This window comes from Calcarisporiella thermophila (assembly GCF_041956535.1).
Source record: "Calcarisporiella thermophila strain CBS 279.70 unplaced genomic scaffold VTP21scaffold_7, whole genome shotgun sequence".
NCBI classification, from domain to species: domain Eukaryota; kingdom Fungi; phylum Calcarisporiellomycota; class Calcarisporiellomycetes; order Calcarisporiellales; family Calcarisporiellaceae; genus Calcarisporiella; species Calcarisporiella thermophila.
Genome location: NW_027192197.1, coordinates 795,784 through 808,515, shown reverse-complemented (window position 1 = coordinate 808,515; position 12,732 = coordinate 795,784). Strand labels below are relative to the sequence as shown.

The 12,732-nt window shown below is 46.8% G+C and overlaps 4 protein-coding genes and 1 non-coding gene across 5 annotated transcripts; 2 read left to right on the top strand and 3 right to left on the bottom strand.

Annotated features, from left to right (window-relative positions):
• The first annotated feature begins 18 nt into the window (after positions 1 to 18).
• VTP21DRAFT_t80 lies at positions 19 to 91 on the top strand. Its single transcript has one exon. It is a non-coding gene; the product is annotated as a tRNA-Phe (tRNA).
• Positions 92 to 253: 162 nt separating this feature from the next.
• Positions 254 to 1,107, bottom strand: VTP21DRAFT_10619 (uncharacterized protein; the record flags this gene model as incomplete). Its single annotated transcript, XM_069389975.1, has 4 exons — positions 254 to 480; positions 542 to 674; positions 754 to 886; positions 974 to 1,107. The coding sequence occupies 4 exons, from the start codon at positions 1,105 to 1,107 to the stop codon at positions 254 to 256; spliced, it is 627 nt and encodes a 208-aa protein (XP_069253242.1).
• Positions 1,108 to 1,376: 269 nt separating this feature from the next.
• On the bottom strand, positions 1,377 to 6,179 carry VTP21DRAFT_10618 (uncharacterized protein; the record flags this gene model as incomplete). Its single annotated transcript, XM_069389974.1, has 6 exons — positions 1,377 to 1,496; positions 1,564 to 1,804; positions 1,884 to 1,959; positions 2,038 to 5,845; positions 5,986 to 6,041; positions 6,140 to 6,179. The coding sequence occupies 6 exons, from the start codon at positions 6,177 to 6,179 to the stop codon at positions 1,377 to 1,379; spliced, it is 4,341 nt and encodes a 1,446-aa protein (XP_069253241.1).
• A 1,041-nt stretch (positions 6,180 to 7,220) lies between these two features.
• On the top strand, positions 7,221 to 10,908 carry VTP21DRAFT_10617 (uncharacterized protein; the record flags this gene model as incomplete). The annotated part of the gene is made up of 15 exons (XM_069389973.1): positions 7,221 to 7,464; positions 7,527 to 7,616; positions 7,686 to 7,854; positions 7,928 to 8,107; positions 8,168 to 8,294; positions 8,349 to 8,432; positions 8,493 to 8,584; positions 8,674 to 8,750; positions 8,824 to 9,123; positions 9,190 to 9,276; positions 9,346 to 9,911; positions 9,980 to 10,063; positions 10,126 to 10,320; positions 10,385 to 10,699; positions 10,777 to 10,908. The coding sequence occupies 15 exons, from the start codon at positions 7,221 to 7,223 to the stop codon at positions 10,906 to 10,908; spliced, it is 2,742 nt and encodes a 913-aa protein (XP_069253240.1).
• Positions 10,909 to 11,288: 380 nt separating this feature from the next.
• VTP21DRAFT_10616 (uncharacterized protein) lies at positions 11,289 to 12,649 on the bottom strand (the record flags this gene model as incomplete). The annotated part of the gene is made up of 3 exons (XM_069389972.1): positions 11,289 to 11,563; positions 11,638 to 12,519; positions 12,601 to 12,649. 3 exons carry the CDS (start codon positions 12,647 to 12,649, stop codon positions 11,289 to 11,291), a joined length of 1,206 nt encoding a protein of 401 aa, XP_069253239.1.
• Positions 12,650 to 12,732: the final 83 nt, after the last annotated feature.

Here is a 12,732-nt window from a genome sequence, read left to right as displayed (position 1 = left end):
CAACAAAACCAACTCATAGCCGGGTTAGCTCATCTGGGAGAGCGTAAGACTGAAGATCTTAAGGTACCCGGTTCGATCCCGGGATCCGGCAATACATTTTTTTGTCATTTATGACAAATACAAGACAACTCAGTTCTTTTTTTTTGTTTTTGTCAGAAGAGTACAGAAGAGGACTATCTTTATCGAGGAAGTTTATAAAGCTTATTAAAATTTATTTACACAGGTGAAAGAGTGAGCTTGATATTTTCTTTATTCACGTTTCTGGTCCAGCAGCTGAAGGCGAAATTGGATTCGTCTCCACTTCGATGAGCTCCTCAAACTCTCTCTCTAGCGATGTGTCTAAGAAAGGCTGATTCAACCACGCTGAGAGTAGCACGGTTCCCACCTCTTGCTCAGTGATATTAGCTAGTTTTGCTACTAGGGATTGCTTAAGTTCAAGCTCCCTGGTATAATTCGAAAATATTTGCTGTGTATAGATTGCTGAAGGTATCATGAGCATGCTGCCAGCTAAAAGAGATTCAATCCTCTATAGTTTACTCACCAATTTTGTCGAGTGTACATGTTCGAAATAATGGCCGCTCGTATACAAACTCTTGCCCATACAATTCACAGGCCCGAATCCGTGCCTCTTCTAACCGCAAAACTTGTGTCTGAATTTTCAAATATTGTTGTCTCTAATCGTAGTTTATACCAACAGAATCATAATCTATATGAAGTTTCCAAACTGCCTCATTTTTCGAACTGGCATTTTACCATCTTCTCCAAAATTGCTTCTAGATTCCCTTTTAACTCCTGTACTCTTTCGACCATTTTCTCTTCGTATTTCTCTTTCAAGTTCTCAAAGTCAATCAACGATGGATGCCAACAATCAGAATGATCTACGAATCTACTCTGGAGAGAAAATTTTACGCGATAAGCATTACTGGAAAACAAAATAATTCTAAAATGCTCATCCGGTATAAGCTAAAACAACCTCTCCTCTAGACGCGCGTTCATTAACACATTGGCCACGGTGAGCCCATCGCCGTTTAGGTCAGACCATAATTTTAGGGCGCGTCGGAAATCCGAAAGATGGGTAAGTACTTTTCGGTGTATTGTGGTTGTCATTGGTATTGTTTAGTTAAATGGATTAAAGCGTATTTATGTTGAGAAAAGCAGTCTCGTAAATTCAAGTAGGTTACCAAATTGTTTGAACTCTCCCAAACATCATAATGGAAACAAGAAGAAGGCAAAAAAAAGAGGAATACATCGCAAAATATAAAGGCAATCTTGAATATTATAAGATATTTTACAAGAGCATATTGAAAAAAAAAAACAGATAAGACAACCTCAAATGAAAACGCTTTATCAGATCACCTTCTAAGAAAAATTGTTTGTTAAGTTGACGGCGGCGTTTGGCTATCGGGCGTTTTCCGTGGTTCATCCATACTAGCCCGAGGAGTATTGTCAACGCTCGACTCCTTAAGCAGAAATGAGATCCAAGCATCTGTGAACGACTGGAGTTATAAAGTACGTGGTTAGTGCATGTTGGCAAAAGTGCAAGTTCATCTAAAAAAGAGCTACCTCTCCAGGGAGCGAGTCTTCCATACTCTTTTTGTGCTTGTCCGAGAACGCCGATGGACTCAACCAACCAGGTGAACTGGCCGAGTTAGAGGATAGCGAGCCTTTTCGCACAAGGCCCACAAGTTCCTTCTGCTCATCCGTGAATTGGAGGACGTTGGAGATAACTTGTAAGATCTCAAAACGCTTTCGATCACCGCGGGGAGCATTAAAAAATCCAATGATTAGATTAGAAATCAGACGTCTTTGTAGGGCAATAGATATTGATAGAAAGAATCAGTAAAACCACTTTGGAAAATCTAGAATAAGAAGCAAAGAGTTACCGATCGATAATGTTGTCGCTATTCTCATCCTTTAGGCGACGCATCGCTTCAGTTAAATGCTCGTTGAGAATCACCGCTAGAATAGTGAGTGGGGGAGGGGGATGGGGAATCTTTAGTAAGCTTGAGGGACAACTCGCCAATGTAAAATGCCTACCCTGATGCCGAAGCTTTCCGATAAGTAGATTCTTTTCCTTTACTTGCTTCTCGAGCTGCTGCACTCGGGCAATGTCGCTGTTCGCTTGAGAGAGCTGCTCTTCAGCGTGTGTAGCCCGCTCCTTATACTCCTTCAGCTCCTTCTTTGCTTGTTCAAGGTCACTCTCTAAGCCCTCGACAGCAAAGCGAATCTCAGATTCTTTAGCGGTCTGGAACTCTTCTAGCACTGCCTGCAAGTTCGCTAGGCTCTGAGACTCTCTCTCCTTGTCACTGCGAAGCCGCTCCTTGTCATTCCACAGAGTCTCCACCTCGGTCTCAAGTTGCTTGACGCGGGCATGCGCTTGCTCTTTTGCTCCACGCTCTTCATGCGCCAGCATTTCCCATTCTTCTCGCTCGCGGTCCAAGCGCTCAAGGTGGGTTTGAAATTCTTGGGCCTCGGCCTCATGGCGCGATGTCGCTTCCTCCGACTGTCGCTGCACGGCATCCATGCGTGAGCGTATGCGCTCCAATTCGCGAGAAGTTCGTTCATAGTGCTCGTGTGAGGCAAGCAATTCTGCCTGCATTCGCTCGACAGTAGCCTGAAGCTCAGTGTTTTGCTGCGTCAAAGCAGTTACTTTCTCTCGCAGTTGGCGCACCTCCTCGCGTTCGGCTTGGAGCCGTGGAGCAAGTGTGCGTAGCTTTTCCAGCAATTGGCCATGCTCGCGTGCGAGCTTGTCCTTTTCCTGAGAAGTTTTGGTAAGCTTGGCCTCCAACTCGGCGACTGTCTGCTGATGCTCCGATTTTGCAGCTTCGAACTTTGAAAGATGTTCCTGCGCAACTGCCTTTTCAGACTCTACCTGATTTGCGCTCTCTTGGCGTAGCTGGGCCATTGCCTTTTCGTGTTCTTCCTTGAGCATCTTCAGTTGTTCAGACAGATTCGCTCTCTCGCTCTCGAGCTGCTCATTCTTTTCCAGTAAATGATTGTGCTGGGTTTGGAGCTCGGCAGTCACTTTATCGTGCTCAGCTTGTAGATTGTCCATTGTCGCCTTGGCCTGCTCCTCTGCCGCCGAAAGGTTATTCTTCTGTGACTCAAGTTCATTTTTGATGGCATTGAGGGCAGAGAGGAGCGAGGGTGACATGGAGGAAGACTTCGAGTCGAGTTGTTCGCTGAGGTGAAGAGACTTGAGGGCTTCTGACAAGGCTAACTCGGTCTCGCTAATGGCATCAAGTCTGGCTTGCTGAACTTGTGCCTCCAATTGTACGATTTGTTCCCGGAATTCTGCCAGTTTCTTCTCCATCTCTGCCTCGTTTTGTTTGAGATGGGTAGATTTCTCAAGTGTTTCCTCCTGCAGTTTCTTCCGCTCGTCCTCTAGCTGCTTGATCTGGGTAATTAGTTTTGCATTCTCTTCTTCGGAGATAGTCAATTTTGCGGTCAATTCGTCAACGCTAGCCTGTAGTTCTTCTTTTCGCATCTCCAGCTGCTTCCGTAATTTTGTCAACTCCTCAAACTGGCCTTTGAGCTGAGAAATCTCATTCTGTACCCGATCTCTCTCGCTCTCCGTAGCCTTCAGCTTATTCTGTGTATCCTTGAGGGAAGCCTCTGCGGACTGCCAACGCGCCTCAGCAGACTGGAGCTTTTCCTCGAGCTCCCTCTGGAAATTTTCCTTTTCTAGTCTCGTGGACTCCATACTCTGCTGCAGCTTCTGGAGCTCCACCTCTTGTTTACTCTTGGAGTTATTGACCTCCTCGAGATCCTGCTCAAGCTTTCTCTTATCGTCTTGCATACTCTTCATTTTCTCGCGCAAAATTTCGTGCTCCTGCTCCAATGTCTCTACTTTTTGCTTGGAATTCTCGCCTGCCTCCTCCATCCTTCTCTTTAGTTGTTCCTTGTCCTGTTCAGCAGCGGCCAGCTTGGACTGCAAATCCTTGCTAGCTGCCTCCACCTCCTGCTCCCGATCCTTCGCAGACTTACCCATCTCCTTGATCGTCTTCGACAACCTCTTTTTATCCTCCTCCGCGGCCTTGAGAGAGCTTCTTATCTTCTCGATCTCACCCTCCAATGATTTAATCCTCTTCTCGTTAGATTGATTCGACTGCTCTATGCTCTTTTCGAGTTTCTTCTTCTCAGCCTTAACCTCCTCCAACCGAGACTGTAGTTTTTGATTTTCTTCCTCGAGGAACTTCTCTCGTTCGCTTGCGTCTTTGCTCGACTTTTCTATTTCTATTGCCAACCTTTTCTTCTCCGTTGTGATGAATTCCAGCTCCTCCCTTACGTTTTCGAGATCTTTTTGTAGAGCGTCTGTGGCTTGTTTGGACGATTGCTTCAACTCTTCAATGCCTTGCTCCAGCTGCCCCTTCTCGCTTTCGACCGCATTTAGCTTTAAGCGTAGCGCTTCAAGCTCCTCCTCAACCTCTCGCTCTCTCTGGGATAAGGATTCGGCAGTCTGGCTCTTCAATTTCTCCATATTTTTCTTCGAAGCTTCTAGTTTGGTGCGCAAATCCTTTAGTTCACCGTTGACAGATTCTGCTTGCTTTTTAATTTCTTCTTGGAGTTGTGATTTCTCAGCTGTGGCGGCATCCAAGCTTGCTCGAAGTGCCGAGAGGTCCGACTCAGCAGATTGAGAAGACTTCACCGCAGAGCTCAACTCCTCCTGAACTCGATTCTTTTCCTTCTCCATAGCAGCCAGCTCCGATTTCACATTCTTGAGCTCTGACTCGGCCTTTTCTTTGAACTGTTTTGCCGATTCGACTGCCTCTTCCTTCAACTGCTTGACTTCTTGCTCCAACTGCTTCTTTTCGCCCTCGATGCTCTCGATTCTTAACTGCAGCTCTTTGATACTGGACAGTGCCGACTCGTCAGCTCGTTTTGAGGATTCTGCCGACTTCTCAGCTTCTTTTTGTAGCCTCTCTTTCTCCTTGTTGGCGGCGTCCAACTGCGCTTTGATCTCGGCAATTTTAGCTGCCGCTGACTGCTCATGCTCCACCGTCAATTTGTCCAACTGCTCCCTCAACTGGCTAACCTCCATTTCAAGTTGTTTCTTTTCATCGTCGGCCGCGCTAACCTTTCCTCGTAAATGCTCGAGTTCGGTTTGAGCCGACTCTCCCTGCTGCTTCCATGATTCAGACAAGCGGTCCAACTCTTTTTGAAGTTTGTCGCGTTCCGAATTTGTTAAACTCAACTGCGACTTCAGCTTTTCCAACTCTGACTCGACAGCCTGCTGTCGATTCCTTGCTTCGTTCAAATCAGCTTCCAACTTCTCCTTGGCTTTCTCGCTTTCCTCCCGTGTAGAAGTCCCTTTGCTTAATTCAGCCTTCAGTTTCCCAAGCTGTTCAGATAGCTCTTCACGCTGTCGTCTATAGTCAGCAACACGCTCCTCAAGTTGTTCGTTTTCCTCTCTCTGCCGTTGGAGCGTGTCTGCTAAGCGCTGAAGCGCAGCATTAGAATCCTCCTCTGCCTTTGTTCGTAAATTGTTGGATTTGTCAAGCTCCGCACGTAATGCTTCGAGCTCCTTTTCTAGGTCAGCAATCTTCGTCTCATCGGCGGGAGTGCCCTTGCTGCTTGCATTTTCTAGAGCATTGGCACGCTTTTCAGCTTGTTCATACTTTAGCTGGAGATCGCGAAGATGTTCGCTGATTTTCGCGTTTTCGTTGCTTAGCGCTTTGAGATGACCACCGGCACGGAAAAGCTTGTCCTCAAGGTCCTTGGCACGCCGCGCAATTTTTTCTTGTTCCTGGCGCTGCTGCTCCTTCTGATCTAGAAGACGTTCCAAGTCAGCAACATAAGGATCCTTGTCATCTTGGGATGAGGATTTCTTGCGATAGGATTCAAGCTATTGCGGTGAAATTAAGAGCATTAACAAGCAGAAGATATATTATACTCCCATCCATGATATTCGTAGAGTTTCAGCTCAATTATGAAGCCAATAATTGGAAATTGTGTATCAATATGCTAAGAGAACGGGTTTCTTACCTGACTATTTAGCTCTGCGTTGATGCGCTGCAATTCTTTCAGCTGAGATTTCACAACTACAAAAAAAAAGTAAAGAGATGAACGATAAAAGAGGTGCATTAAGTACATGCTGATCCTATCGCGTATCCCAGTCCATATCTTGGCAATGGGTTACCTTCATCCGCTGATCCGTTTAGTCGCCCGCTTGATGCCATGGCAGCTATTTGTCTAGATCGCGACCAGAAGGGAATAAAAAATTGTATTTCTGCCTTCTACACTTGTAGATTTCCACTATGCTTATTTGGGTGGCTGAATAAATCGACTAGGATATTAAAATAGCGAAAAAAAAAGTTCAGTTGAAAGAATTCTAGTATCGAGCAAACCTATCCAGTTTTGCGATCCTCTCCGCCGCTGTAATCTCATTTGTTTTACTTTTATTCCGCATTGAGAGAGCGTTCTTTTCTTTTATTCCGTTTAAAAAGATACCTCTTGAATAAAAGTAGAAGAAATTAAAAAAATTTTGCCATGGTGTCTAGCTAGAGGCCAATATAATAGTGCATCGAAATAGAAGATGGCTGTGTTAGTCAAAATACACAATCAGCCGCACCCTCAAGGTCTATACAGAGTAAATTGGGTTCGATGCAATCACATATCCATCCTCTTACTACGACGTCCGGGATTCGGCAAATGGATATGATAATGATAATTTTAATCTTGCGAATCACGCGTTAGATTTCATTTAAAAAAAATATAAAAAAGGCTCCTTTGTAACTCCTTGGAGCCAAAAAGATAATACACGTGGCCCGACTCGAGCAGTTGGCTGCTGTTAACCATTGTTTTCGTTCTGGGGAGGAACTTGCTGTGGAATCGGCCGATATCCAGATAGTGAGATTACCATGGCAAATTGGTGGTAGTAAACTAGTATGGGCTCAAAGCTTTTCCACCCTTAGGGAGCACGGACAATCAAATAAAGACATGAGTGTAATAGAAGGAGTGCAAATAAACATACTATAAAACTCCACCTAATTGATTTAGGTCTTTGACAAGTAACCAGCACTCCAGTGAATAAAATTTTAGATACCTCGATAGTTTTCATTTATGGTATATTAACCTGGTCTTGGTTAATTTCAATGCAACACACCAGCCATTGGGTTCAAATCGATGTTTACCTTCAATGTGACTGTTTGAAAGTCACATTTCAGATCCCGAGAAATGAAAAGCTCTTCGTTGTGAGTAGGGCCTTGTAAAATAAAACCATGCACCGATTTACATGTCGCCCCACATATAGGCGAAATGGTTTGACACCATCTTTATTTATTCCCTCGCGTTGGTCCTTATTCTCCGCCCGATTTTTCTCCAATGCGACTAGTAGCCCACCAATATCTTCTGCGAATATACGTCATAAATTCATCGACTACTTTCGAGAGCATGGGCACGAACCAGTCAAAAGTGCTAGCCTGATTCCGCACGATGATCCATCATTACTCTTCACCAATGCTGGTAACGCATTTTAATGAGAGTTGATGTGCAGCAAAATATAAGAGAATTTGTATTCCTTTTAGGTATGGTCCAATTCAAGAAATATTTCCTCCATCCCGAAAAGGCTCCATTCCGTCGCGCTGTAACTATTCAAAAGTGTATGCGGGCGGGGGGTAAGTAGTGTCCTCTTATTTGCTTGCTTTGCATCTAGCTTGTCTAATCCGATTGGAATTAAACTACAGGTAAACACAACGATTTGGACAATGTTGGCTTTACCCCAAGACACCATACATTTTTCGAGATGCTTGGCAATTTCTCCTTTGGAGATTACTCCAAAACTCAAGCGATACGATTTGCATGGAATTTTCTGACCGAAAAACTAGGTTTACCTGAAGAGCGACTGCGCGTCACGTAAGGCTTTATTTCAAAGGACTGCCCTGGGCTTATGAAATGCCCAACTCCTCACCCTCTATTTCTATTGAAGTGTATTACACGAGGACCTGCCAAGTTATCAAATATGGAGGAATGAGATTGGACTTCCGGACAGTCGTATTCTCCGCTGTGGCCACGCAGATAACTTTTGGACTATGAGCGATGGAGAAGGGCCTTGCGGGCCGTGCACAGAAATATTTTGGGATACACAGGATGAAACCCTTGCAGAAAGGTAGACATTGCGTTTGAATGTCCTCATTCTACACTAGCTGAATGACAATACGTTGCCTAGATGGGTCGAGATTTGGAATTTGGTGTTCATGCAGAACTACCGCAACGAGAAGGGTTCTCTCGAGGACTTGCCCACCCTCTGTATAGATACTGGAATGGGGTTGGAGAGACTGGCTTCCGCACTCCAGGTAAACTGAAATGAGCCGACTATATCATCCCATGAAATAACACGTCTTTCTCAGGGCAAAGTGGATAATTTCGAGACGGACGAATTCCGCAAACTTATTGAGGGTTTGCGGGACGTCATGGCAAAAAGAAGCCTTGAGGTTCGATTGTTCTCTGGTGGTCACTTGCGGTTATCTTTCGACTAATCGGTCTGTTTCTAGTCTCCTTCCTCATTAGCGACTCCTGCCGAGAAAATCATTGTTGATCACTTCAGAGCCAGTTGCTTTCTAATAGGGGACGGGGTGATTCCAAGGTAACTTTGAGGTGTTTTCCTCAATCCTCTTCGCACCCAAGATTGCTTACATTGGCTGGGGTCCCATTATTTTTCTTTTTCTTGCTTAGCAACATTGGGCGTGGATATGTCCTCAGACGCATTCTCCGCAGGGCACTTCGCTCTGGATGGCAGCTGGGATTTAAAGGTGATTCTCCATAAACCATATTCTGCCTGCTACTACCACCATTTTGATACCAATCCCGGTGTTTCCACTGCAGAGCCCTTCATGACAGAGATTTATGGCCACCTCATTTCCACCATCGACCGCCAACTCTATCCCGAGCTCTTTACTCGCTCGGAATCCATCAAGGGCATCATTTGCCAAGAGGAAGAAATTTTCCTCAAGACATTACAACGCGGGTTAGAGCTCCTCGACGCTTCCTTCATGCGACCCGAGTTGGCCCACGAGAAGCGTGTACCGCCCGAGATCGCTTTCCAACTCTATGATACCTATGGGTTCCCGGTGGACTTAACTGTGGTGATTGCCAATGAACGTGGATGGAGTGTCGACGTCGCAGGTACGCTTTTTTTATTATCTATTTCATAGCGTTTTCAGACATGTGGTAACCCCGAGATGAGTGTAGAGGTCCATGCACTTCAGATGGAGCAAAAGAAGCGCGGCCGAGCATCGTGGAAGTCGGCCGATGGCCAAGGTTTCTCCGAGTTTGTTGGTAATTACAATTCCATGTTTTGCTTTTGGATAAACCTACCATAGTTATTTAATTTTCTTTTCTTGGAAGATTGGCAAGCCAAAGGCGTGTCGCCCATCTTCACCGGTTATGATCCCACCCTCCTCTCCTCTCAATCCAAAATCCTCGCCTCATCGCTTTCGTTAGATCCGGGTGGCAAATCCTACGTGGCAATTGATCCCTGTCCCTTTTACGGGCTAGGGGGCGGTCAACTCCCAGATCGGGGGTCGCTTACACTCTCCAACGGGAGCACATGGAACGTCGATTCTGTATTGCAGCCTTACGAAGGAGGATTGGTATTGCAGGTATCGGGCCCATCCGACCAGAGCCAAAGAGAGGTGGACGCGAGGCTGTTGCGCGAGGGGAATGCAGTTGAGGCCAGGGTTGATCCAGTAAGACGTGAGGGAATGGAAATCCATCATACGGCTACCCATCTATTGAATGCGGCGCTGAGGAAAACGCTCAGAGTGGACGTAGTGCAGGCTGGATCGTTGGTTGATACCGAGAGACTGCGGTTTGACTTTACGTACGGTCGCGGAGTGACGCCTGAGCAAGTCAAAGCAATTGAGGCATGGATCAATGAGGTGTCCCTTTCGGGGGCTCGGACCCAGATCAAGGTAAAGCCAAAACTTTTCTATATTGCCGGCTTTAGCTCTCATGGTGCGACCACTTCACTATGAATTAGACAATACCCTACAAACAAGCCATTGAGGAGGGCGCGATCGCTACTTTCTCCGAGAAGTATGGGGAGATTGTTCGCATGGTCGAGGTAAATGGTCCCCCCTTATTTCTAGGTTTGGATGGACGTTTTCATATATGCTCTGTTCTAAGATCCCGAGCGTGTCCAAAGAGCTCTGTGGTGGAACCCACCTTGACAGCATCGAGAAGATTTATCCGTTCAAGATCCTGTCAGAGGGGTCGGTTGCCGCGGGAACGCGACGCATAGAGGCCGTGGCGGGACGAGCCTGCGTGCGATGGTATATGTCCCAGCACGAATACCTTCAAGGGGTGATGGCAAAACTTGGGGTAAGATTTTCCAACCGAGCTCTCATTTGGCCACTCTTTTTACTGATGGAAACTTCGCTATTAGCAAACCCTCCCCCATCGATTAGAAGACAGCATCGCAGCACTGCAGGCCCAATCCAAACTCCTCTCAAAACGTAATCAAGAGCTTCTCGATCGTCTTGCCCGCTCCCCCATCCTCCCATCCCACCATGCTCACCAAGGCAGAGTCGACGGCCAAGATCTTGAAGTGTGGCTGGAGGAGTCAGACGATGCAGAATACCTGGTCAAAAGGATGGGCTTTCTGGTGGAGACCCGACCTAGCCAAGTGCACGTCCTGTGTGGCGGCCAAAGAGTGATCATCGGGGTTGGAGCGAATGCTGGCGGCAGCAATGCCAACAAGGTATGTCCTCATTCCACTTGTTTGGTTACCTTTATTTTATCCTTTTAGCCCCGACGTATTAACCTGTGTGGGTTTAGATTTTGAAGCAGATCATGCAACGCGTTGGGGGAAAGGGAGGGGGAAGAGCCGAGCTGGCCCAAGGGCGCATCCCGGAAGCGCTAGACGGCCCCACTCTTTTAAAGGCGTGTGGGGTAGGGAGCTCCGCTTAGGCTGAATAGAATTCCTGTACATTTTGAATATACCTTTTTTTTATTATATGAAGAAAAAGCAAAGCGTATCAGTATCATACAAAAGAAACTAACGGAGACGATTGATATTGTAAAGTCATAAATTATAAATATAGAGACGAAAGAAGGGAAAAAAAAAGGGGGGGGGGGGAGGTCAGGGAGGCTGCTACAAAAAGGTAGGGATAACTCCATAGAAATATTAAGGAATAGCTGTCGGATGAATTAGATGAAGAAGAAGAAGAAGAAAGAGAAGAGGGAGGGCAAGAAAGAAGGCGAAGGAAATAAAAAATAAAGAATAAATTAAATATAAAGAAAAACAACATTATATTCACATTAGGGTCACCGTCGAATCTATTTCGAGTTTAACCCTGTTTTTTCCGCCGGAATAGGCCCCACCCCCGCCTGTGAGCGTTGCTCATGGCAGCTGCCTTTGCGGGATTGTTCCAAGAGAGATAGCTCGGGTCGCCGAGTTTGCGAGGTCGCACGCAATGCCACACGGTGAATATCAGAGCAATTAAAACACATAGCGCCCCCACCACCATGTATGCGATGCCAAGGTAGGGGTTGCGGCCCCCTAGGAAGGTGATGGTGGAGAGGATGATCGCTTTGGAGCCGCCATAGGAGCTCATGTCGAAATCTATGTCGTTGAAAGCCACGCATTAGTACATCACAGCACCTGGACGGAGTTTGCGTAGAACAGTGTATACATACTCATATCAATCTCGACCTCGTACGTTCCTGCGGACATGCTCTCCCCATCGTTTCGCCCATAGAGCTTTCTAAAGTTCGGGAGCGCAGCGGTTCGCATCCACACTTGAAAGTGCTCGTCCTCATTGATGTTGGGGGGTGGGTACTCGTTGGTGTATTTTCCATCCGGATACCTTGGGGCCCAATTCGGGGGAGGCCTGCACTGGGCCGGGGAATATTGGGTCTTTCCAAACTTGCTTGCGTCTGATGGCCATGCGATGCCTTTGGGGGAGAACACGTAGGTGCGATTTGGCGACTGGGACACAAGGGTGAAATTTCCAATCGTGTCGTTAAAGAGTGAATTGGCAATCATGCCGCAGGGGTAGATGGGCAGGCCGTCGGAAGAGGTGGCGAGCGGCCAGCAGTTTCCCGACTGCAGAGATGCGGCTGGGACACTTTCGCCCTTGAGCTGATTGACGTCAAGGCTCTTAACGTAGCGCCGATGATTCTGATAAAAATTGGTCAGCCGGTAGTACACAAACACTGGGGCGCGAAGCGTCTCTGGAAGGGTGAAGCGCAGAGTGCACCGACCCACCGTCCGGTTGTTTGGGTTCCTACCCACCAGGAAAGATGTCTCCGTCCGAAATTTATAGGATGGCTGCAGGCTAGTGTCATTGGGCGAGAGATTAAAGGAATGTGATCCTGGGGGGATGGGGGTGAAGTTTGGACCAGCTTTGTTGCAGTTTGTGTAATCAATCTCAAGCTCGGTCACCCGATTGCTCGCGTATAATAAGAGGCCGCCCAATGGGGCGAAAATGAGGCCGATGGCGAAGAGGGCCGGAAGCATGGTTTTGGGGGTGAGGATGGGCTGCCATGCCTTTAGCCGCTGCTGCTTGAATGCAGTATCTAATGTTTGAAAGGATCAGGTTTGTCAGCGTCCCATCGGGGAGGCTAGCGATGCCATGGATAAGGATGGCGATCACTTACTGGCTGGCTTCCGGCTCTTGGACGAGTCTTTCTCCTCCTTCTTTGTCATTCCTTTATCCGATTCCAAGGAATCTCTGAAAACTAGGCTGATGGGATCGGGGAAGAATGCGTTCCTATGGAGTGGGCAGCGGG